The following is a 25,166-nucleotide window of genomic DNA, read 5'->3' on the forward strand; positions in this document are numbered from 1 at the left end:
GTAATTAAACGAAACACACTCATGAATTAGGCTACTTAAGATCTGTTGAAAAACAAGTTTGCCTAATGGTTACAGGTGACAGAATACATTGAACTTATATAATGTAGGCTATATATTTGCACATTAGGCGGGGTGCGGGTAAAGTATTTGGACAGCGTGAAGTTAAAAAACAATTATTACTTCAAAATGTGCAAAAGAATTGTAGCTAACACATTTTATGTCTTTCAATTTAATTTCTTTTAATGCTTCAAGGTTTAATTGACAACGATATAAAGACTATCGTAAAAACCGTTCAGAGGGATTTACTTCTTCCGATAAATGAGGATTGTAAGAATGTGATTTTTTCTGTTAACTCGATTTGAATTGAAGCATTCCTTAAAGTCTTTTTTTCTTAAGTCCGATTCCTTCCGAGCTTCCATGAAACTATTCTCAAAAGATTCTCTTTTCTTGGACTAAAACGGATCCATCTCAGTGACTGGTCAATTTGGCCTTAGTAAGTAAATTAATATAAAAAAATTAATTGAAAGTAAGGAGCAACATTAAAAATTACGACGAGTAGTAATTATTCCATATATGAGGGGGACTGTCCCTCCCTCGCCCCTTACTCTTTACGCTAAAGTCTTAAAACTCTTTAGAATAATTCTCATTCAAATTTAACGGCCTCTTTGTTTCAGGAGTCGTTCTTAAAGAATTGTGACAAAAAGTCAAAATTCAGCGTGAAGAGGCAGGGATGAGGAAGGGGTAGCTCAGCTCATATAGGGAATAATTTCTGCTAATTTTAAGTTTTGATATTGCTCCTTACCTTCAAATGAAAAACTTCTTTCTTTTTACCTAATTTCTGACCGTTTTTCAGGTCATGCTAGGGAATCCCCTTCTGTGTGTAAAATATTCCTGTATAATTCTTCTCAGAAACTTTCCTCTCCACAGAAAATTCTCCCCGATGAAAATCCCCAACCCCCCATAGATAATTTCCTGTAAAAAATTTCCGTTTGTTTCCCAATAACAAATACTATAAGTAAGCAATTGGCATATTGCAAAACTTAAAGCCCTTTTCACAGGGGTTGTGGCTGTGTCATGTCATATCCAGAGGCATAGTTGTTGAAACTTTCAAATAATCTGAATCAAATGGGTACCTCCAAATAATGATTGAATGTCTTTGGGGAAAAAAGGGTTGTGGGAAGGATTCTAGTTGCCATCCAAACCTTCAGGTCACTCAAAAGGGTGCTAGAACTTCAAGTTTCTGTTCAAATGGACCTCCTTCCGACCTTCCAGGACCACTAATTCGATACGATAATCTCTGGGGAAAAACAACAACAAATGAAGACGAAAAAGTGATCTTTCTTCTGGCAAAACAAAATACAGAATTCTACATTTCGGTGCATAGGAACTAGAAACTTGAACAGTAGGGTTCTCTGACACGCTGAATCTGACGGCGTAATTTCCATTAGCATCGCTTGACCTTTTGAGGATATTTCCTCTTTTTTTGGAAAACCAATCAAATGTTGTCAGGCTCGGAGACTTTTGATGGGTAACATTAAATTTAATGAATTCAAAAATGCTTTCTCTCTGATTCACCTAAACATTTTTGAGCTAGAAGCTTCTATAGGAATTCGAATCTATTCACGTCTAAGTAGAACGGTAAATCAAAAGATGCTACGTGTTGCCAGGATATCAAAATACTGTATTTGAAATATTCCAAAAATGGCTTGATCTATTAGGTTAAGTGGAAATTTAAGAATATCTATCTCAGTGACCTGTTTATTTGCCCTTATTAGGTGTTTCAATTAGTGCCCTTAAGGAGTGGATAGTAAAAAAAATGTAAATACAAAATTAAAACTTTAAAAAATCGAAAAAAATGCACCATATTTTCAATCCGAGTTAAGACCTAAGATTCAACCAGTAAATTTGTTCCAAACAACTGGTTCATATTTACATAATGAGGAATAACTGAAAATTTTTAAAAATTTATAAATTTAACACATAATATAGCGACTCTTCAAAGAGATCTTCTAAATATAATGCTGGAGTCTTTAGCTCATCGTCACCATAGGGGGATCGTCATTGAGAGCGAAGATTCATGTCAGCAACTGTAACATTTGCATGATCTAGGGAATCAATTCTATAGCATAAATCTATGACCAGTAGGCTGGTCATTTTCATTACATATCAGACGGGCTGTAAGGCTAATGCACGATGGAAATATTGTATCAAGCATGCATCAACGACTAGGACTTTCGTCCCATTTATATCACTCGGTTGTGAGGTTATGATAAAACCTGAAATCTCGTTGCCTTTGTAGGACCTTTAGTTCATCAATGAAGACGTTTTCTTTCAAGCCATATAGTCTGCACCGAATGTTCTCGCTGAAAAATAAGAACGTTCTTTCAAGAAATTAACATTAAAAAGAACTTTTTCCAGAAAAGAACTTATTCAACGAAAAGTAAAAAGCTACAGTAAACCGAAAATGAGCAGAAATAAAGTCAAATAATCTTTTTCAATCTATGAGATCTTGGAAAACTTGTTAATATTTATCTGTGAAGCACCTGTCTTACATAATATTTGCATAATTTGGAGTCAGTGGTGGCTATAGACTGTTTCAAGTTTATAGATATAACAATCTAGTTATATGCAACATCGTATTTGGTCATAAATGGCCCATAACTTAACCTGAAATCATTGTAAAATGACCAGCTTTATTGTTTATGTTATTGTAAATCGAAGACTGAGAGAACCGATAAAAGATACAAGAATATACAGGAGTGCTGGTATTGACCTAATAGTGTCTAGGGTTAACCTAAAGCCGAAATTTAGGAAGGGTAGTTGCAAACCAGTAAGCTATGACCTCCTTAGAAGTCATACCTGAGAGAGAATTTTCAGGAACAGTTTAATATTAAATTGGAGTCTAAAATTTGAAAATATAGATTAGGGATAGAAGGAAAATAGTTGCAAAGTAGTGGATAGTCTTAGGAAGGAGAATTAGGAAAACAGCTAAGAACATTAGTTAAAACGTTTTAAGTTCAGTAGAAAAGAGGAGGGGCTTGTACAAGAAGTATTTGAGTGACAGATCTTATGAGAATAAGAGGAATGTAAGGAAATTAGGGAAAGCATTAAACATAATATAATTGTGTAAATTAAGGAGGCTGGGATCAAATGTAAGTTAAGGAAGCGTGAGGAGGAGGCGATAGATAAGGTTGCTGAGGATTTGGAAGAAGCAGCCAGACAGCACAATAGTAAAATGTTGTTTTGGCATGCTAAAAAAAAATGAGAGGGAGTGTTAAATCTGAGGTTGCCCCAGTTAAAGATAGGAACGGGGCCTCAATTAGAGATAAGGAAAATGTTAAAGACAGATAGGTAGAGCTTACTGATAATGTGCTAAGCAGTGGTAAATTTACAGGAAATGATAGGAAAAAAAAATGAAATAGTTAGCGACACTTTGGAAGTGAAGGAAAACTTATTTTGTAAGGAAGAATCACAGACAGTATTAAGATACTGTTTGTAAGGATTGAAAAACAATGATGCCCCAAGTGCTGATCATGAGATAAATGAATTATTTAAATAGGGGGGTTGTGAAGTTACAGATATAATACTGAAGATGAACAATATGATTATTAAGAAAGGGGAAGTGCTTATCAATATCAGGAGAATTTAATTTGACCCCTCTATAGGAAAAGTGTTAAAGAGTGATTTTGATAATTATGTAGGTGTGACCTTTGTTTCTATACGAAGCAAATACCCTAGCTGGCGATACTTATTATGCTCATAGACTTTAGAGATAACAATTTTAAAAGAAGAACAGGGTGGTTTTAGGAAGGGGAGAGGATGAGCCGATCAAATTTTCAGTCTTAGATTAAAAAATATGAAGTGCCCCTGGGTTATGAACAAACGTTTGATTCAGCCGATAAAAGAGCTTTAGCAAAGGTCCTATCCTTATATAGCGTACCAAATAAATACATTATATTGATTAGTGCTATATACAAGAACAAAATTGGTGTGGTTAACTTGCTAAATCGTGGTAAATTTACGGGAAATGATAGAATTCTGCGTAAAAAGTGGAACATGAGTGGGGTTTCCATTCACAAAATATGATAATTTTTGTTTGTGAAACGTTTTCGTATTCACTTAATAATTAGGCAGGCTGATTCTCTATCACCATTTAAATGGATCATTTCGATGATTTTACTCCAAATGAACACGGCAAAGGGTGTCGGAGAGCATTTGATGGGTTGTCCCCTCCGCAATCCCTCGCTCTTTATGCTAAAGCTTTTAATTGTCTTAAAAAGTAGAATTGTGGCAAAGAGTCACACTTTAGCGTAAAGAGCGAGGGATTGCGAAGGGGACAACCCATTTCATATACGGAGTAATTTCTGTTCGTTTTAAGTTTTAATGTCGTTCCTTACTTTCAGCTAAAAAAAATTAGTTTTTTTATTTAATTTCTGAACGTTTTTGAATTAATGCATGATTGGTTTTGGCTCTCCGCACATAAATTATTAAAATGAAATTTGTATATTAATTCATTTTTGGCTAAATGGCTTTCTCTTAGTTTTGATCAGACGATTTTGAGAAATAAGGGGTGGAGAAGGAGGCCTAGTTGCCTTCCAATTTTTCGGTTACTTAAAAAGGCAACTAGAACTTTTAATTTTTAACTAACGTTTTTATTAGTAAAAAATATACGTAACTTAAGAATTAACTTACGTGACAAACTTTCATAACCTTATATTTTTATTATGTATACGAGGGGGTTTGTACCCTCGTTAATACCTCGCTCTTTACACTAAATCGTAAGTTTTGTCCCAATTCTTTAAGAATGACCCCTGAATCAGAAAGGCCGTAGAATAAATAGTTGAAATTACTAAAAATACTTTAGCATAAAGAGCGAGGTATTTATCTCCTCCTAAATACCTCGCTCTTTATGCTAACGTATTATTAGAACCCCTCATATTCGTAATAATATCTGTTCGTTTTAAGCTTCAATGCTACTCCTTCCTTTCTTTTGAAAAAGTTTTCAGGTTTATTTTTCATTGTTTTCTTATAGTAATGCTAGAAAATCCTGCGCCCTTTTCATTGAATTTTTCTTCCCCCATGACCGATTCCTCCAAGGAAAGATCCTCCAACATAGCCCCCTCTCCTCATCCCCACCCCCAAACAAAATAAAATCCCCCTGAAAACGTCTATACACTTCCCAATAACCATTACTATATGTAAACACTGGTCAAAGTTTGTAACTTGCAGCCCATCCCCCAGGGATTTTGGGGGAGTAGGTCATCCCCAAAGACATAGTTATTATGGTTTTCAACTATGCTGAACAAAATGGCAATCTCAAAATTTTGATCTGTTGATTTTGGGAAAAAATGAGCGTGGGAGGGGGCCTAGGTGACCTCCAATTTTTTTGGTCACCTAAAAAGGGCACTAGAACTTTTTATTTCCGTTAGAATGAGCCCTCTTGCGACATTCTAGGACCACTTGGTCGATACGATGTCCCCTGAGAAAAAGAAAAAACAAACAAATAAACACGCACCCGTGATTTGTCTTCTGGCAAAAAATACAAAATTCCACATTTTTGTAGATAGGAGCTTGAAACTTCTACAGTAGGGTTCTCTGATGCGCTGAATCTGATGGTGTCGTTTACGATAAGATCTTACGACTTTTAGGGGGTGTTTTCCCCTATTTTCTTAAATAAAGCAAATTTTCTCAGGCTCGTAACTTTTGATGGGTAAGACTAAACTTGATGAAACTTATATATTTAAAATAAGCATTAAAATTTGATTCTTTTGATGTAGCTATTGATATCAAAATTCAATTTTTTAGAATTTTGGTTACTATTGAGCCGGGTCGCTCCTTACTACAGTGCGTTACCACGAACTGTTTGATAAACACAAAGTACAAACAACAGGGATTTTTTCTAAGACAGTGAACTTCAATTCAGTGGATATTTCGGCCCTATATCCAAGGATCGTCTTCAGCATAACACCAGAATATACATGCGTACATACTGCATTGGTGATTTCTCTTTTCATGATATATATATATATATATATATATATATATATATATATATATATATATATATATATATATATATATATATATATATATAATGAATAAAAATATATATAATTAAGGAATATATATATATATATATATATATATATATATATATATATATATATATATATATATATATATATATACTATGAATAAAATTGTCGAATAAAAAGCATTACATTGGGCTTATTTAAGTTTACAACAGTTCAAAGCATTTGTGTTACATTGATTGGTAGGCTATTCACTTTTCAATTTTCAATATTTTTTTTTTTTTTTTTTTTTAATTCTCATTAAATAGATGACACTGTCAAGGAAACAGGTTATGTTTGTACTGTTCTATTATCATTTTTTGCTTCAAACCAAAGGAAATATTCATGATATAAGTAACTTACAAATTAGCTTACGTAACGAACTTCTGTATTCTCATGTTTTTGTTACGTATATGAAGGGATTCAACCCCTCGTCAGTATCTCGCTCTTTACACCAAAGCTTAAATCTTGTCCCAATTTCTTAAAAATGACCCCTGAATCACAAAAGCCGTAGAATAAATAGTTGAAATTACTAAAAATGCTTTGGCGTAAAGAGGGAGGTATTAGGAGGAGGTGAGCCCATCATAGACGTAATAATTTCTGTTCGTTTTCAGTTTTAATGCTTCTCCTTACTTTCAGTTGAAAAAAACTTTTTCATATTTATTTTTTATTGTTTTTTTTTAAATGATGCTTGAAAATCCTGCTCTCCCTTTATGAAACTTTTCTTCCCCCATGACATATTCCTCCAGAGAAAGTTCCCCCCAACATATCCCCCTATTCTCAACCCCCCCCCCCCCTCAACCTAAAAATCCCCCAGAAAACGTCTGCACTCTTCCAAATAACCATTACTATATGTAAGCACTTGTCAAAGTATTTAACTTGTTGCCCCTCCCACGGGGACTGTGGCGGAGTAAGTCGTCCCCAAAGACATAGTTATAAGGTTTTTTTACTACGTTGAATAAAATGGCTATCTCAGAATTTTGATCCGTTGACTTTGGAAAAATAATTAGCGTGGGAGGGGGCCTAGGTACCCTCCAATTTTTTGGTCACTTAAAAAGGGCACTAGAGCTTTTCATTTCCGTTAGAATGAGCCCTCTCGCAAGATTTTCGGACCACTGGGTCGATACGATCACCCCTGGAAAAAAAACACACAAATAAACACGCATCCGTGATCTGCCTTCTGGCAAAAAATACAAAAATTCCACATTTTTGTAGAGAGCTTGAAACTTCTACAACAGGGTTCTCTGATATGCTGAATCTGATGGTGTGATTTTCGTTAAGATTTTATGACGTTTAGGGGTTGTTTCCCCCTATTTTCTAAAATAAGGCTAATTTTCTCAGGCTCGTAACTTTTGATGGGTAAATTTAAACTTGATTAAACTTATATATTTAAAATCAGCATTAAAATGCAATTCTTTTGATGTAGCTATGGTATCAAAATTCCTTCTTTTAGAGTTTTGGTTACTACATTCTAGGACCACTCGGTCGATACGATGTCCCCTGGGAAAAAGAAAAAACAAACAAATAAACACGCACCCGTGATTTATCTTCTGGCAAAAAATACAAAATTCCACATTTTTGTAGATAGGAGCTTGAAACTTCTACAGTAGGGTTCTCTGATGCGCTGAATCTGATGGTGTCATTTACGATAAGATCCTACGACTTTTAGGGGGTGTTTTCCCCTATTTTCTTAAATAAAGCAAATTTTCTCAGGCTCGTAACTTTTGATGGGTAAGACTAAACTTGATGAAACTTATATATTTAAAATAAGCGTTAAAATTTGATTCTTTTGATGCAGCTGTTGATATCAAAATTCAATTTTTTAGAGTTTTGGTTACTATTGAGCCGGGTCGCTCCTTACTACAGTTCGTTACCACGAACTGTTTGATAAACACAAAGTACAAACAACAGGGATTTTTTCTAAGACAGTGAACTTCAATTCAGTGGATATTTCGGCCCTATATCCAAGGGTCGTCTTCAGCATAACACCAGAATATACATGCATACATACTGCATTGGTGATTTCTCTTTTCATGATATATATATATATATATATATATATATATATATATATATATATATATATATATATATATATATATATATATATATATATATATATATATATATATATATATATATATAATGAATAAAAATATATATAATTAAAGAATATATATATATATATATATATATATATATATATATATATATATATATATATATATATATATATATATATATATATATATATATATATATATGAATATATATACTATGAATAAAATTGTCGAATAAAAAGCATTACATTGGGCTTATTTAAGTTTACAACAGTTCAAAGCATTTGTGTTACATTGATTGGTAGGCTATTCACTTTTCAATTTTTAATATATATTTTTTTTTTAATTCTCATTAAATAGATGACACTGTCAAGGAAACAGGTTATGTTTGTACTGTTCTATTATCATTTTTTGCTTCAAACCAAAGGAAATATTCATGATATAAGTAACTTACAAATTAGCTTACGTAACGAACTTCTGTATTCTCATGTTTTTATTACGTATATGAAGGGATTCAACCCCTCGTCAGTATCTCGCTCTTTACACCAAAGCTTAAATCTTGTCCCAATTTCTTAAAAATGACCCCTGAATCACAAAAGCCGTAGAATAAATAGTTGAAATTACTAAAAATGCTTTGGCGTAAGGAGGGAGGTATTAGGAGGAGGTGAGCCCATCATAGACGTAATAATTTCTGTTCATATTCAGTTTTAATGCTTCTCCTTACTTTCAGTTGAAAAAACTTTTTCATATTTATTTGTTCATTGTTTTTTTTTAAATGATGCTTGAAAATCCTGCTCTCCCTTCATGAAACTTTTCTTCCCCCATGACATATTCCTCCAGAGAAAGTTCCCCCCAACATATCCCCCTATTCTCAACCCCCCCCCCCTCAACCTAAAAATCCCCCAGAAAACGTCTGCACTCTTCCAAATAACCATTACTATATGTAAGCACTTGTCAAAGTTTTTAACTTGTTGCCCCTCCCACGGGGACTGTGGCGGAGTAAGTCGTCCCCAAAGACATAGTTATAAGTTTTTTTTACTACGTTGAATAAAATGGCTATCTCAGAATTTTGATCCGTTGACTTTGGAAAAATAATTAGCGTGGGAGGGGGCCTAGGTGCCCTCCAATTTTTTGGTCACTTAAAAAGGACACTAGAGCTTTTCATTTCCGTTAGAATGTCGAACCACTGGGTCGATACGATCACCCCTGGAAAAAAAACACACAAATAAACACGCATCCGTGATCTGCCTTCTGGCAAAAAATACAAAAATTCCACATTTTTGTAGAGAGCTTGAAACTTCTACAACAGGGTTCTCTGATATGCTGAATCTGATGGTGTGATTTTCGTTAAGATTTTATGACGTTTAGGGGTTGTTTCCCCCTATTTTCTAAAATAAGGCAAATTTTCTCAGGCTCGTAACTTTTGATGGGTAAATTTAAACTTGATTAAACTTATATATTTAAATCAGCATTAAAATGCAATTCTTTTGATGTAGCTATGGTATCAAAATTCCATTTTTTAGAGTTTTGGTTACTATTGAGCCGGGTCGCTCCTTACTACAGTTCGTTACCACGAACTGTTTGATATGGGATAGTGTTGATGGCTTTACATTGTTTGCAACAAAAGTGGGCGGAATGTGTCCTCCTGATATAAAAAAATACATATAAGCCATGTTATTTTTTTCGTATTTATTACCCTGCAGTAAAGAAAAAAAAGATACGTCCCTGACTCGAACAACAATCACTTCGTCACTGTAAGGTCGGCTCTTCAAGTTGCTTATTTCGTCGTGCTTATTTAAACCCAAAACACAGTTCCTTTGAACAAGTTCATTGGCTTTTTTCAGTTTCTCCACTTCCTGGTCCAAATAGACAGAGTCAAACTCGCTCACCTTCTCTTCAAATCTTCTGTAAAGACATGGAATAACACTATAAGGAGCTTTATTGTAATTTTGTGATATAACAATATTAACTACAGTATAGACATTACCGAACAGTCTGAAATAACGGGTTCCCTGAATAGTTAATAGTTAAATAATAGTTAAATAATTTTATATCTGTACACTGTCAATTAAAAGTTTTCATCCCTATTTTGAACTGTTTTACTTTCGTTATGAAATATTTTACTACAATGTTGGTATTAAATGCACATAACAAGCCCAGTACTTTTCACAGTTTATTTTCGTGGATCTATATGCCATTTATGCCTTCTGTCGAAGAAACCAACAGATGTTTTAATCAAATAATTCCCCAAGAAAGAACTTTCTAGATGGATGAGCTGCACCAAGCAAAGCCACTTTTAAAATATTCTTTTCAAAGGTTTTCCCTTTTAGATACTAAGAGCGAGCTATTTTCTGGATAAAACTTGAAGAATTGTGTTTTCCTGAAAAATTACTTTATCGGCCACTGTAAACAACATTTTAAAGCATTTGCTAACTCTGTCAGTTCGTCATTCCTCTTTACTGCATCCCCATAATTTGGCTAATTAATTTAGCTAATTGGATTACTGTCCACCGGAATGAGGAGGGATTTTATCCCTCCTCAGACAGATTTAGGAATTTGACCTGGCAAATGAGTGCCAATGATTTGTCTCACAACACCCTATTTTTCTAAAAATAGTCAGTTGTGCTTAAAATGTGAGCAGTGTTCTTTTAATACAAGTTTGTCACGAATCTTGGAAAAATTCCTGAATTTTAAAGAGAAAATCTCACCTTAAGAAATATTTGTATATCATCATGTCTGCAGAAAGCCATTCCTCAAGAGTTTCTCTTTGTCTTTTTGAAAGTGCCTCTTTATTACCAGCTTTTCTCTCGTTCAACTTCAAACTCGTGACGTCTTCAATCGACCAGCACAAGGAGCTCTTAAGTATAACCAGGGATTTTTCGATTTGTTCAGCAATCATCACTAAGTGAAAGTTTTCTTCTACCGATCTTATGAAGTCTTTTATTTTTTTTGGACGAGCAAAATCACGAGGCATTAATCCGAAGTCCCAAGATATTTGATTCCAACCATATCGGCCATTGAGACGCATTCTTTGAACATCAGTTATATTGTTTCTCTCGAGATCTAAGAGAAAAGGAGATATAATACACTTGGATTACAATGAGTGATTCAGTTACAATTAAGTGTTTTTCATTTTATTTCTTGTTGACTATTGTTATTTTTTTTAATGCAATAGTAAATGTTGGACCTTTGACTCTGATTATCTGATAAATGTACTTTTCTCGGAATTTATTATTTTCGTTTAAACTCATTCTTTCCTCCTCTGCAATCCTTTTACATCTTACATGAATAAGCCAGCTGATTAAAGTCAACTGGATATTTGCCGGGACGATAAGCTAGTTCAGATACCATGGTTAGTGTTTGTCTGAACTACACTGTAGTTTAGCAGCCAATTCATTGAGCAGGATCATATGGTTGCCGTATGTCGCAATGAGCCTTGATCGCTCAGGTCGTCAAAAGGATACACCCGCTCAGAAGCTGCTAAATTTTTTTGTCCTTTGTTTTTTCTAAATCCAGTTTTTCTTACGCTGAACCCAAAAGTTAGTCTTTTCCAGTTATTGCGTCTATATATAGTTATTTCTTAGCCTAGGTTCAGGTTTTCGAAGTTTTACCATGATTTTTGTTTTAGGAGAATTCGTCTTCTGTTTCGATACTAGGATATCTTACCTATGGGATAATCGGTTCTAGGCGTTCACCATCCCTGGAGATTATCCCCGCAGAAACTGCCCCCAGCAAATCCCCCCTCAGAAAATAAACCCCGGAAAATACCCCCCCATAAAATCCCCTTCCCCCCGTGGAAAATAAGGCTTTCCAAATTTGAGAATTTTATTTGAGTTTTTTTTTATATTTCCGTAGGGGAAAGAATTTTGGTACCTGTGTAGTATGCGCCACTCACTCAAGTCTACGCTGTGTAAAACTCGAGAAGAAACCAGTTTCTTCGTTATTTTTTTTTCAGCTTAACACGAAACAAGACAAAGACAAGTCCATATATGAGAAATATATAATTTGGGCTATATATTTCCATATAATGGGGGGGGGGTAAAGGATTTGGACAGTTTGAAGTCAGAAAACAATTCTTACTTCATAATATGCAGAATAATCGTATCTAACACTTTTTGCATACAGACTTGTCAAACTTAGCCCAAATTTGTTTCTAAAGTAACTAAGAAAGTAACGAAAAAAACGGTTTTTTCTCGTGTTTTACACATCGTCAACTTTTGTGAGTGGCGTATAATAGACAAGCACCGGAATTTTTCATAGAGAGAGAGCCGGATTTCCTAGTGTTATTTAAAACGATCAGGAATTATATTTAAAAAAGCAAGATTTTTCAACTGAAAGTAAGGAGCAACATTGAAACTTATAACGAAAAGAAATTATTACATATATGAAAGGAGTTGCCCCTTCCAAATAACCTTGCTCTTTACGCCAAAATTTTTACTTTTTGTCCAAATTCTTTAAGAACGATTCCTGAAAAACAAATGGCTGTTTAATTAGAACAATAAGTTTTGTTTAAAATTCTATACAAAAACTTAAGCACAAAGAGAAAGGTCTTGAGGAGGAGGCTATTGCTCCTTACTTTCAGTTGAAAAAACTATTTTTTATAAATTTCTGATCGCTTTTAACTAATATCGGGAAATCTGGCTCATCCTTCGTGAAAAATTCCGGTACTTGTGTATCATGCGCCACTCACTCAAGTTTAAGGTGACTCGAGAAAAACCCGGTTTCTTCGTTACTTTAGAAACAAATTTGTGCTATATATTTTTACATTAGGGGGGGGGATAAAATATAGTCGGTTTGCATGAAAAATATGTTAGCTACAATTATTCTGCAGATTGTGAAGTAAGAATTGTTTTCTGACTTCAAACTGTCCAAATACTTTACCCCCTCCTCTTACGTACAAACCTACAGCCTAAAATATATATTTCCCATCTATCCTATCACTTGACTTTGTCTTGTCTCGCGCTAAGCTAAAAAAAACAAACTATCGAACACATCCGTTTGTTCTCGAGTTTGACACATAGCGTAAACTTGAGTGAGTGGCACATAATACACAAGTACCAAAATGTCTTCCCCCTACGGAAACTGAAAAAAAAACTCAAATAAAATTCTCAAATTTGGAAAGCCTTATGTTCCATGGTGGGGATTTTCCGCGGGGGGAGGTATTTGCCTGGGGTAATAGCCGGGAGGATTTAAACGCTGGCCACCGGGATAATCCTTCTTCAGCCTAGTATTGAGCGTGGTAGCCCGAGGTGGCGAGTGATTAACAGAGACTCAGAAAGATTCCAAGTGTGGGGTTTCTCTGGGACGGTTTTCTTTAGGCTATATGAAAATGCCCAAAAGGATTATGTATATAGGCTATACTATCACATTAGGAGTAGACTTTAAGTGTCAGTTGTACTAACAGCCCCTTCCAAACCTAAAACACTGGTTGCATCGGTTCGAACCTGCTATTTTGAGGATGTAGGCTATTTTAGCCTATGTAAATTATGCAAATATCTAAAAAACTAAGAATTTTCTTCCTTGATAAAAAATGTCGGGGACCTAGCCAGAATCTGGGACTAACGTATTAAGAGAAATACTGTACCAAAACATCGTTGATAGGATGATTCACAGGCATAATCTATAGGGATCTATTACCCAAGGAATCGCAAAAAATAGACGCGAGAAATTGAGTAATTTCATCCCGGAAAGAAATTCTTGTTGGTGACTGACGTGTTTTTCCGATTAGAAATAGTGAAATTGCGCAAATATATATTTAAAACTATAGAATGGAAGAGTTAAAAGCACCATATTTTCAACGATAGTGCATTTTTAATTTAAGCATGTGAATTGAGCAGAGTATTTAGTATAATCTTCAGAGTTGAATATTATTTTTGGTAAATTATTGAGATTTGGCTGTGAGTTATGAAGAAAGGTGGTAAGCCTGTCCTTTAGAAGCAAACTACCAGTTTGGAAGTTATAATCTCGCAGTTTAAGGAGAAACTTCTTTGTGGGAGAAGAAAAAACTAATATTTGAGCTACATATATTAAACGTTGCGATACAGGGTAGTTTTGCCTTGTTTATTTTATAGTCTTGCTAATTCATTAAGAAGATTTTTTGTTGCACTCTAATAAATGTAAGTGTGTTGTTCCTTTAAGGACTATACGCATTGAAGTTCAGAGTTTGAAGTTAGAGAAGAACTGAATTCGGACTCCCGACTTCAGAAATGTATTCCCTGAAAATTGCAATAGTTGTTGAAAATTGAGATTTACGACGCCTACAAGGTAGATAACGCTTTCCAGTTCCCCCAAGAGAAGAGATAAATTGCTAGAATAAGAATAAACTCAAGGAGAAGCCAAGGAGGTTGAAAAAATCGGTCATAAGGGTTGCTACCTGAAGAAAAGACAAGTAGAACAAAAATCATCGGAGAGCTCTTCAAGCCAAGCACTGATAATTATAGATTAACGATGGTTTCAACGAGAAGTTCACTTCCATCAGTACCAACACATACCAATATCAACAGGGTTACCTGTCGACGAAAAACGTAAGTTGAGTCAGCTCATTAGATAACAGTTTCATATAAAGGGGGTGAATTCCCAAGAAGCTCATGGATACTGAGATCTCCAATATCATTTGAAAGGCGGAGGACAATAAACACCAAAATCAAAAATATTTATTCCTGTTTTTCAGTCTTTAAAAAAATATATATCTGTCAATTCGGTAAATTATCGGCAACCCTGTCACATTCCCCCCCCCACCCCAAAAATTTCCTCTAAACCCGCCTTTGAGGATACCATAACATAAAACTTAGGAGAACTAAAAGAAATGTTTGGCAAAATAGTAATGGGATAACATTGGAAAATATTATAAGCAAATTGAGAACATATTTAAAAGAACAAAACTGGAAACAAGTGAAGAGCTGGGAAGGCTAGCCGGCAATTATGTTGAGATTAAAAAAGATTTATCAACTGCAACAAGAGGTAATAGTAGGAGCTGTGTTAATAGTAGGGGAGGTAATAGTGGGGGCTGGGTACTATTACACAGGAAAAAAATTGGATCAAAAATAAAATGGAACCTACTTGCTATCATTGTAGCCCTTAAGGTCATTTTAACAGAGACTGGTCTAAAAGAGAGGATCAAAAGACTCATACAACAATAACAAAAATACTGATAGGTTTGTGGAATCATACAATGTACATGGAAAACTATATACAGTTAGTAGAAGCGGCCATTCGTCCTTGTAGTGATAAAACCTACGTGTGGACTACCCTAAATAATAGAACAGGGATTAACCCTATCTGGATTGGAATGAAAAGGATACTTAAGGCACTATAAGACTTTAGCGAAAAGGATGGCCGGCTTCTACTCCCTCTCCCCGTAAAATACCCCCCCCCCCCGCGAAAAATTCCCCCCAAGAAAATACCCCAAGAATATACCCCCACCCCGCAGAAAATACCCCACCACGGAAATATCCGCTGGAAAAATACCCCCCGCGTAGCGGGATTGTCAAGAACGAAAATGGATTGATTTGAGAATTAGAAAATCTTTCTTAATCTTGTAACATTGGAAAAGTATTTGAATCCAAGTGATCAATGTTAACCGTACAAAAGAAAATATTCTCTAAAAAAAATGCTTGACATTATCATGGAAGGTGATTCTCCGGCTTTGGATTATTGTATGAGGCTTTTACCTTGTAGACCAAATGTGTTTACTCAATTTATTAACGAACTGATTGAGACAAGACAAAATGCTATGGTTGATTTGATTTTTAACACTACCTAAAAAATTCAAGTTTCCATGACGATTTTTTAGTCTCTGTTGTTTTTTTTTCGTTAGACAGAAGACAATTTAAAAAAAAAATCTGTCAAAAACAGATATAATTGATTTTAACGTCACTCGGTTACTCCTCTCTCTATTTCTCTATAAAAGTAAAAAGAACATTCCTGTTTTTCGTAAGTCAGTTTCTATTTGGTGGTGTGAGAGTCAACATAGTAAAAAAATTTCTACACATGACCATCCTGTTAATATACATCGGGCAGCTGTTTGTCATCGGAGAACTGCATTACAATTGATGACTATAGTGAACTATAATAAAATGCATTGTCTTCAAGTCAGTGGTGATTGATAACATAATCACTAAACAATTACTTTAAAATTAGTGATTTAATTGTCGTTCGTTATGGACCGCGGTTCGCTCTTTACTAGATTACATTCAACTTATTGATATTTCTCAGGTTTCGAGCCGGAGTATTTCATTTGTTAAAAGCCAAGGTTTATTTGTTATTTTATACTCAGTTTTGTAGCCCAGGAGTATACTATGAAGGGGAGCTTTATCATTCTATATACTCGCCTGGATATGCCCATTTTAACATACATTACTACCACGACAATAGCAGATAGATGTAAGACCAAGCAAAACAGAACGGAAATTCAAACAAGGAACAAATTTGCAGATAAAATAAATCGACTATAAGCATACGTTCAATGAACTCCACTAAGGATCCTCCGTAGAACTTATCCAGATGTCCATAAGCAAATAATGATTCAAACAGATCAACAGGATGACGAAGAATAGTTACGTAGAATGTATTAGGCCCAAGTACTTTTGATACTTCTTGATGGTCCCATCTCGTGTGCAAAAGAAACATTTCAAATCCTCCATAATGCCCGGGAGAATTCTTCAGCAATTTAGCTTCGAAATGATGCGGATTTCCAAGATAGTTGTTATATTCTTCAGGTGGTACGGCAACATTGATATTATTCAAATAAGCATGCCTAAAAATAAACATTATAACTAAACTAGCTAGTCAATACAAATCGATGACTGGAACTTTAATCTCAGGTATGTCACTGGAAATTTTGTGGTGTCCTGCGATTTACTTGAAAAAAAAATCCTGAGGCTGGGAAAAATTTTAAGGTAAAATATAATTATAACTCTATACTTTAGAAACTTAGCGAGTAATTTTTAATAAATACAAATTTCCAGAGATTTAAATTGCATGACTGCTATTGCAGTTTTCTTTGCTATTTTGTTTACTAAGATTGCGGTAGTCGTGGTGGTGAGAGGTGGGGGGATAAATACCGACATTTAGCAATAGGCAATTATTGGAGGCAATTATACAGATTATTTCGTCTAGGGCCAAACAAAAAGCAGGTCGTCCCCGGTTGGGTACGAGGAGGACGGTTGGGTACGACATATCGCAATAGGCAATTATTGGAGGCAATTATACAGATTATTTCGTCTAGGGCCAAACAAAAAGCAGGTCGTCCCCGGTTGGGTACGAGGAGGACGTAAGGAAAGATTTAAGTGAAATTGGAACTTCCTGGGAGGGTGTAAAGAAGGAATCTTTGAATAGATTGGGCTGGAGGAGGAGCGTGCGTAGCTATGTTAGCCTCAGGCTACTTGGTGCTGCAGTGAGTAGTAGGTAGGTGGGGTAGGTAGTACTATTGCTGGAAATAATTCACATTGAAAATCAATGAGTGATTCTGTTCAAACAATGTCTGACATAGTCGTACCTATCTTTCTGCAAAATAAAGGTCGATAGGAAGGGATTGGAGATGCATAGGTTGGCTTTGTGCATCTAATTATGAAATTTTAATCTCTGAGCCTTCTCAATTTGATTAAGGAGCTAGCTGGTAGGAAGTTGGAACTGGGAAAGCACTCAGTGCACTTACCCTTTTTATACACAAAATCATAATCCAGTATTTCTCGCTATTTAGTATACCATAATAATGAAGTTGTAAATTCCTTGAAAATTTCAAAACGGTGCATCTCTACACCAAAATTTAACGTGATAGAACTAATGGTGTAAGATCGGCTCAACTCATCAGTAATAAGTGACCAAGGTTAAAAAAAAAGAGAAATTCTCTTTTGCCTCAAAAGTTGAAAATCTTACTAAAGGTAAAATTTCAAATATTGGTAGGCCTTCTAAGACAGAGTATAAGGGAAAACTCCAGTTTCTTATGTGATTACAAAACATTGAAGGTTATGAGACACATCTGAATCATATGATAACATTCCTCTATTCCTCTATTAAACACAGAAATTCGATAACAAATCGAACAGAGGTCATGAACAGAAAAGGCTAGTAAAAGCAGATGGAGCACTTTCAGAGCCGCGCAGAATCTTACATTTTGGATCTCTAATTTTGTTTCCTACTTGTAAATCTTATGTTTCCTACTATTAAGATATTTTGGCGATGGGACAATGAAACGGTTGCACGTCTTAAGCAGTTTTAGATTCCAGTCTAACCTCAGCAAAAACTGATGTTTCCCCCAATGCCTGCTAGAACGGAGCTTTCCCCGTGAAACCAGAAGCATGGCTCGAAGAAACGAAAGTTTGGCGGAAAAACCTTAGAAGCTAAACCTTTACCAATTAGTCGTGATCAACCAAAACCAGCGGCATAGAAAAAAAAACAAATACAAAACGGAAATGCCGCTCCTTCAACATAACTTATAAAAGCCTCATTGCTGTAGAATCCGCCTTTTTTTGTCAAGCCTACCTTAGCGTGTTTTTAGCAGACTTACCGGGTTTCTAATCTTACCTGGAGCAATTTTTGTTTGGGTACTTGTATGATATCCCGATCATGATGAAAATATAATGCTTTTGTAACAAAATTGCAGAAACTACAACAAAGAATTATGGAAAGCAGGCCACCCAGAACGCATTATATTAAATACCTAACCTAACACCTTTATATATTAAATATTTAATTAAAATATATCTGTTATTTTTTAATCCCAAAAACACTAAAATTTGAACCAAGCCGAAAATTTATTAAGAAACATCAGAATGTGCAGAAAATCTTCCAAGATGCTAAAACACAGTTCGATGACTTCGTCCCAATAATAAAGTTGTAAAGTTGTGCGATTTCATATTGCGTCCACCCCAAAGATTATGGGCAGCCAACAAAAGTTGAAACTGATAATAGTGTCGACAAAAATCAGGGACACCATCTAGCCTTTGGAGTTTCTTCACATTTATTTCAAGATTCTTTACATTTTAGGTACTTCCATATTAGCCAGTACACACTCGAGAAGTTTGTTGAATGAAAGATCTCAGAAAAACCGGTTTCATAGCCACAAAGACAAACGATGGGTGACAGAATGCATTGAACGTGTATAAATTGGGCTATACATTTGCACATTAGGGGTGGGGGTGGTGGTAAGGCTGTGTTACTTTGTCCCCCCCCCCTATTGTGCAAATGTAAAGCCCAAATCATATTATTATATAAACTAAAGTATTGTATTTTCACCATATATTGGTATATTTTGTTAGGATTAACCTAATTTCGCTTCTCAAGTGTGTACAGGTACTGGCTAATACGGAAGTTCCACATTTTTAATCAAGGTTCTAACTGTTTTCGTATCTTTTAAGAACCTGAAAACAGACAAATTACTGCTCCGACTTTGTACAATTGCTTTTATTACACTAATTTTGCCTCATTACCAGACTGAAAAAAAAAACAAGAAAATCCAAACGTTCGATGGCGTTGTTATTTGTTTGTTTTTTTTCCAACACTAGCACTAATTCCCCCTGTTGTGTATTACTCATACTCTTTGGTCCGTCTTTTAAACGAGGGCACTTGATCTGAAGAGTATCTACTTTCAGAATTCCTAAGGCAATTTAGAAATTCGTTTTGTGAAACGTTTTCTAAATAAATTTACTTACCTCAAAAAAATGTTTTGAATAGTTGAACTTGCGCATTTATGGATTTTCAGAAAACCGACTTTCCTTTTTGATACACATTGTAATCGAAATTTAGCGGAAAAACTTGAATTTTTCTTATTGAAACTTTTGAGGAAGATCATGCACGTTAAAGAAAATGCGCAAATAATTGTCATAGTAAAAAATTTCCTTCTGCTAGACATTGCTAAACTTCTCTTTTTTCACACACAGAAACCAGGCTTGAGGAGGTACAAGGTAAGCTTACTAAGTGAAAATGTCTTGTATTAGCGCATAAACAAAGCAAGTTAATAAATGTGCCTAGGCGTATTACCTGTTTGATGACGTCAATCTCGCAATTAACAACAGCCGAAGACACGTTGTACGTTATGGTTGCTGCCTAGATATTTTTACTATTTAAATAATTTTTTCCACGAAAATCTACTTATTAGATAAATTTTCAAAGTTTAAATTAGGAACTTTATTTTATTGTTCATTAAAATAGGTATATAAAGAAAATCCAAACATAAGAAATTAAGTTGATAAACACAAGGAGATCAAGTTTAGACTTCTGTACAGACAGTCTGTCTGAGGGTCTTAGATAGAAGACTTTTGTGTTCTCCATTTAGCGACAAATCTGCATAGTTTAATGAAAAAATAAAAATTACTAAAATTTTGGGCAATGCGTTTTCCAAAATAGGATTGTCAAATTGACTGTTTTCTTATCACCTGGTCATGCTTTAAATTGTGCATTTCCACAATCCACAAAGGTAGCATAAACTCAAATACTGAAGACCAATGTTAGTATGAACAGCATTTTTCTTAAAAGTAGATGAATTTTTCAAGGTTATTATTCACAGACATTTATTCCGAGAGGAATTGATGCAAATTAGCAAATTTTAATATTTGATGGACCTTTTCAAAAGAATATTAGCGGATAGACGATTATTTGACAAGTTCTATCAGATAGATTTCTATCCGTCACCTCGTTCGTCACAACTAATCTTTCGGAGTACAAGACATTCAATGTCTGCAGCGTTAAGAAGTACTTCAAATACAAACACCTGAAATACCGTGCTTATTACTTAATCAAAAAAAAAAGGTTTTTCAACTGGAAGTCATGAGGAGCATTCAAACTTAATTTGAACAGAAACTATTTCGTATATAAGGGGGCTGTCCCCTCCTCACAACCTCACTCTTTAAGCAAATGTTTTTTTGTATTAATAAAAAGCTTCTCCTTTCAAATCAGGCAACCTACGCGCTTCATGAGACATTCTTCAAGAATTAAATAAAAAACAAGTTTTTTTATCTGAAAGTAAGGAGCGATATTAAACTTAAAACGAACAGAAATTACTTCGTATATGAAAGGGGCTGCTTCCTCATCAACGCCCCGCTCTATACGCTAAAGTTTGAATCTTTCTCTCAACTCTCCTTTTAAACAGTAAAAAACTTTAGCGTAAAGAGCGGGGCGTTGATGAGGAAGCAGCCACTTTCATATACGAAGTAATTTCTGTTCGTTTTAAGTTTTAATGTTGCTTCTTACTTTCCGATAAAAAAAACTTGTTTTTTTTTTATTTAATTTCTGAACGTTTTTAAATCAATGCATGTCTTGATTTTGGCTCTCTGCAGAGGAATAGTTAAAATGAAATTTGCATTTTTTTTTTTTTTTGGCTAAATGGCTTTCTCGTAGTTTTGATCGAATGATTTTGAGAAAAAAGGAGCAGGGGAGGAAGCCTAATTGCCCTCTAATATTTTGGTTACTTAAAAAGGCAACTAGAACTTTTAATCTTTTACGAATGCTTTTATTAGTAAAAGATATACATAACTTATAAATTAGCTTATGTAACGAACTTTTGTATTTTCATGTTTTTATTACATATATGAGGGGGTTCACCTCCTCGTAAGTACCTCGCTCTTTGCACTAAAGCTTAAATTTTGTCCAAATTCAATAAGAATAACCCCTGAATCACAAAAGCCGTAGAATAAATAGTTGAAATTCCAAAAAAAAACTTAGCGTAAAGAGCAAGGTATTAGGAGGAGGTGAGCCCCTCATATGCATAATAATCTCTGTTCGTTTTAAGTTTTAATGCTGCTCCTTACTTCCAGTTGAAAAAAACTTTTTTATATTTATTTTTTCTTTGTTTTTTTTAATAATGCTAGAAAATCCTGCACTCCCTTCATGGAAATTTTCTTCCCCCATGACATATTCCTCGATGGAAAATTCCCCCAGCATATCCCCCTCTTCTCAACCCCTCCCCCAACCAAAAAATCCCCCTGAAAACGTCTGCACACTTCCCAGTAACCATTACTACATGTAAGCACTGGTCAAAGTTTGTAACTTGTAGCACCTCCCAGGGGGCTGTGGGGGAGTAAGTCGTCTCCAAAGACGTAGTTATAAGGTTTTTCGACTACGCTGAATAGAATGGCTATCTCAGAATTTTGATCCGTTGACTTTCGGAAAATAATTAGCGTTGGAGGGGGCCAAGGCGCCCTCCAATTTTTTGGTCACTTAAAAAGGGCACTAGAACTTTTCATTTCCGTTAGAATGAGCCCTTTTGCAACATTCTAGGAGCACTTGGTCGATACGATCACCCCTGGGAAAAAAACAACAAACAAACAAATAAACACGCATCCGTGATCTTCCTTTTGGTAAAAAATATAAAATTCCACATTTTTTTAGATAGGAGCTTGAAACCTCTATAATAGGGTTCTCTGATACGCTGAATCTGATGATGTGATTTTCGTTAAGATTCGATGACTTTTAGGGGTTTTTTCCACCTATTTTCTAAAATAAGGCAAATTTTCTTAGGCTCGTAACTTTTAATGGGTAAGACTAAACTTGAGAAAAACTTATATATCTAAAATCAGCATTAAAATGCGATTCTTTTGATGTAGCTATTGGTATCAAAATTCCATTTTTTAGAGTTTTGGTTACTATTGAGCCGGGTCGTTCCTTACTACAGTTCGTTACCACGAACTGTTTGATTTGGACAAAAGTCAAACAATAACTTAAAGTGTGAGGTATTGAGGGTTTGGCAGCCCTCCATGTATATGGAACAATTTCTGTTTGTTTTAAGTTTTAATGTTGCTACTTACTTTCAGTTGAATACACCTTTATTATATAATTTCTGATCATTTTCCAAATAATACCAGGAAATTAGCCTCCACCCCTCCATGGAAAATTCCCAACCCACCTCCGCGAAAAATTCCCCCAAGAAAGAAGTTAAACGTACAATCTCCCTCTGGAAAATTTCACCTTTGGTGAAAATTCTCCCCAAAAATTTCCGGCGGACAATTTTGCCTGGAAATTTTTCCCTAGTGGCACTTTAAAAAGACTTGTGTTTACCTAAACTTTGATTTTTCTTAGAAATCTCCCCCCAAGGGAAAGTTTCTGATGTAGAAAATTCCCCCATGGAGATCCCCCATGTAGGTCTGGAAAAAGTGACTGTATTTCGGCTTTAATATACTGCGGGTAAACTGCAAGTAACTTTTTCATTTAAATATATTTTTTGTGCGATGAATACTTTAATGCTATCATTACCTCCCCGTCCCAATTCTGTCTTTCAAGAAAGGCTCGAATCTTACTTGTATATGATTGTACTATGTCTTTAGGATCCGAAAAATACTACTCTCTCTAAGGGTGTTAAATGAATCCCCAAACTCAGCTTTAGGAATATAAGCACTACTTAAGGCAGTATTAGACAGATAAAAATCAGGCATTACTGGGGTGAACCACTACTACTTCGTTCTGCTCCCCTTGAAATTCTTTGAAAAAATTCTTTTTGAAAAAATGGCTTTTTTTAATTAATTGTAATAAAGCATAGAAATTATACCACATTTTCTTTTTCAAAAATATTCCTGATTGATTGTTTTTAATATACTTCAAAATTATATTCAAACCTTCCTGTAACGGCAGTACATTCACTATATTTACCTTTGCTGAAAAAAAAAATTGTTCATCCACTTTAAATCTACTCAAAGATGTCACATATCTACCAAACATTTCCACCCACTCAAATGTCAATCAGCATACTTTAACGATTTCTACTGTCACGATGGGCCTCTTTTCTTCGTATCATCATCAGTGTCAGTTCTCATAACATCCAATAATATCAAACCACTTACTTCAACAATCAAGAAACCGATCCAAAACGTTTTCGAAAGTTAAAAAAATTATTTTTTCTTAAAAAACTATAATATAAGTGGATTTTGATCAGTCGACACTAATATTAAATGTATCTCTAGTATGACGGACTACAGAAAGTATTTTTACTTATATTCACATATAAGGGACGTAGAAACAGTTTTTAAATGAGTTTCAAAACATGCATAACTAGTTTTAGGATAAATATTTTTTGAAATTCCAATAAATTAATTAGGGCCGTGCCTTAAAAAGCATAAATCTCTAGTATTGATTGAGGGTCTTTCTGCTAAAGCTGCTGAGCATAGACACTTTTCCCTTTCTTTTAATCAATGAAAGTCGGCAAAAGAGAAAAATAAATATAACAATAAGGTATATGAGCGTCGAAAAAAGAGTAAAGTTATGGTGAAATTCAATCAGGAACGAGTATTAATAAAGTAAAAGTTTTATGGTGTTTTCCTATTTAAGTGTCTAACTAAAGCTTTCAAGCATTTTTTTTTAACCAGTCTGGTTTGCAACTTCTAAAGGTTATTATCAAAACAATAGAACAGAACTATTTTTACAGATAACCCAAGCATACATTTAAACACACTAGTAGCTAAAGAAAAACTAAAGCTTATTTTTTGTAAATAGCAGAATAAGATACTTGTTTACAGAAGGGTGTAATCAGGATTGGGATGTATAAAATTCGAAAATTCTTGCAGGTTTTCAATCTCTGTGATTAGAAATCATCCTCAGAATCCATACAAGTGTCATAGAACAGCCTCTCAACCCACCTATGATAAGTCATATAACAAGTCAGACATAACAGAAATAGAATTGATTATGAACGAATATACGGAATTTAGAACAAACAAAACTGAAACTAGACCTACGTTGCCTGGGCAACGTGAAGTGTTGCGGCAACCTTTGTCCGGCTTTGCCGATTAAAGTGTTGCGAGAGCAACACTTTGGTTTTGTTTCTTCGCTATCGGTTAAATGCTGAAGTTGTCAGCCTATCGAAGCTTTCAAAACGGCATATTCAAAGAAGAACACAATCAGTAATCACATGATCACACCCCAGCGTTGAAAAAACAACAACAAAAGAATATTGAAAGAAAGGACTAAATTGACTTTGCAGCCAGTTGAACATTATCTTTTTCAATCGTAGACATCGTAACGGATGAAAACTAGGAACAATATCTTGTATAATCTAGTTGGTATTAATTATAAAACTATCCGGAGCTTTTCAGGATCAAAATACCATAGA

At 34.7% G+C, this 25,166-nt stretch overlaps 1 protein-coding gene across 4 annotated transcripts; it reads right to left on the bottom strand.

Annotated features, from left to right (window-relative positions):
* Window positions 1–1,267: 1,267 nt before the first annotated feature.
* LOC136031342 (galactose-3-O-sulfotransferase 2-like) lies at window positions 1,268–23,994 on the bottom strand. Of its 4 annotated transcripts, XM_065710830.1 has the most exons (5): window positions 19,783–20,048; window positions 16,591–16,886; window positions 10,840–11,194; window positions 9,828–10,036; window positions 1,268–2,363 (listed from the first exon to the last, which is right to left on the bottom strand). In XM_065710830.1, exons 1-5 carry the CDS (start codon window positions 19,980–19,982, stop codon window positions 2,332–2,334), a joined length of 1,092 nt encoding a protein of 363 aa, XP_065566902.1. In that variant the 5' UTR covers window positions 19,983–20,048; the 3' UTR covers window positions 1,268–2,331. The 4 variants fall into 4 exon arrangements, with proteins under 4 accessions (XP_065566902.1, XP_065566904.1, XP_065566901.1 ...); XM_065710832.1 differs by lacking the exons at window positions 1,268–2,363; window positions 19,783–20,048 and adding an exon at window positions 23,902–23,994 and having other exon boundaries at window positions 9,037–10,036; XM_065710829.1 differs by lacking the exon at window positions 1,268–2,363 and having other exon boundaries at window positions 9,037–10,036.
* Between the last annotated feature and the right edge of the window lie 1,172 nt (window positions 23,995–25,166).

This window comes from Artemia franciscana, chromosome 9, assembly GCF_032884065.1.
Source record: "Artemia franciscana chromosome 9, ASM3288406v1, whole genome shotgun sequence".
Lineage (NCBI taxonomy): Eukaryota > Metazoa > Arthropoda > Branchiopoda > Anostraca > Artemiidae > Artemia > Artemia franciscana.

Bases quoted from the DNA above. Each gene is read 5' to 3' on its own strand.
- LOC136031342 (XM_065710829.1), bottom strand. From the start codon at position 19,982: ATGTCTAGCAGAAGGAAATTTTTTACTATGACAATTATTTGCGCATTT. The intron at 16,887-19,782 runs GTAAGTAAATTT...GTTTATTTTTAG, and splicing joins ATTCAAAACATTTTTTTGAG to GCATGCTTATTTGAATAATA. The intron at 11,195-16,590 runs GTATGCTTATAG...CTTTTCTCTTAG, and splicing joins CTTAGTGGAGTTCATTGAAC to ATCTCGAGAGAAACAATATA.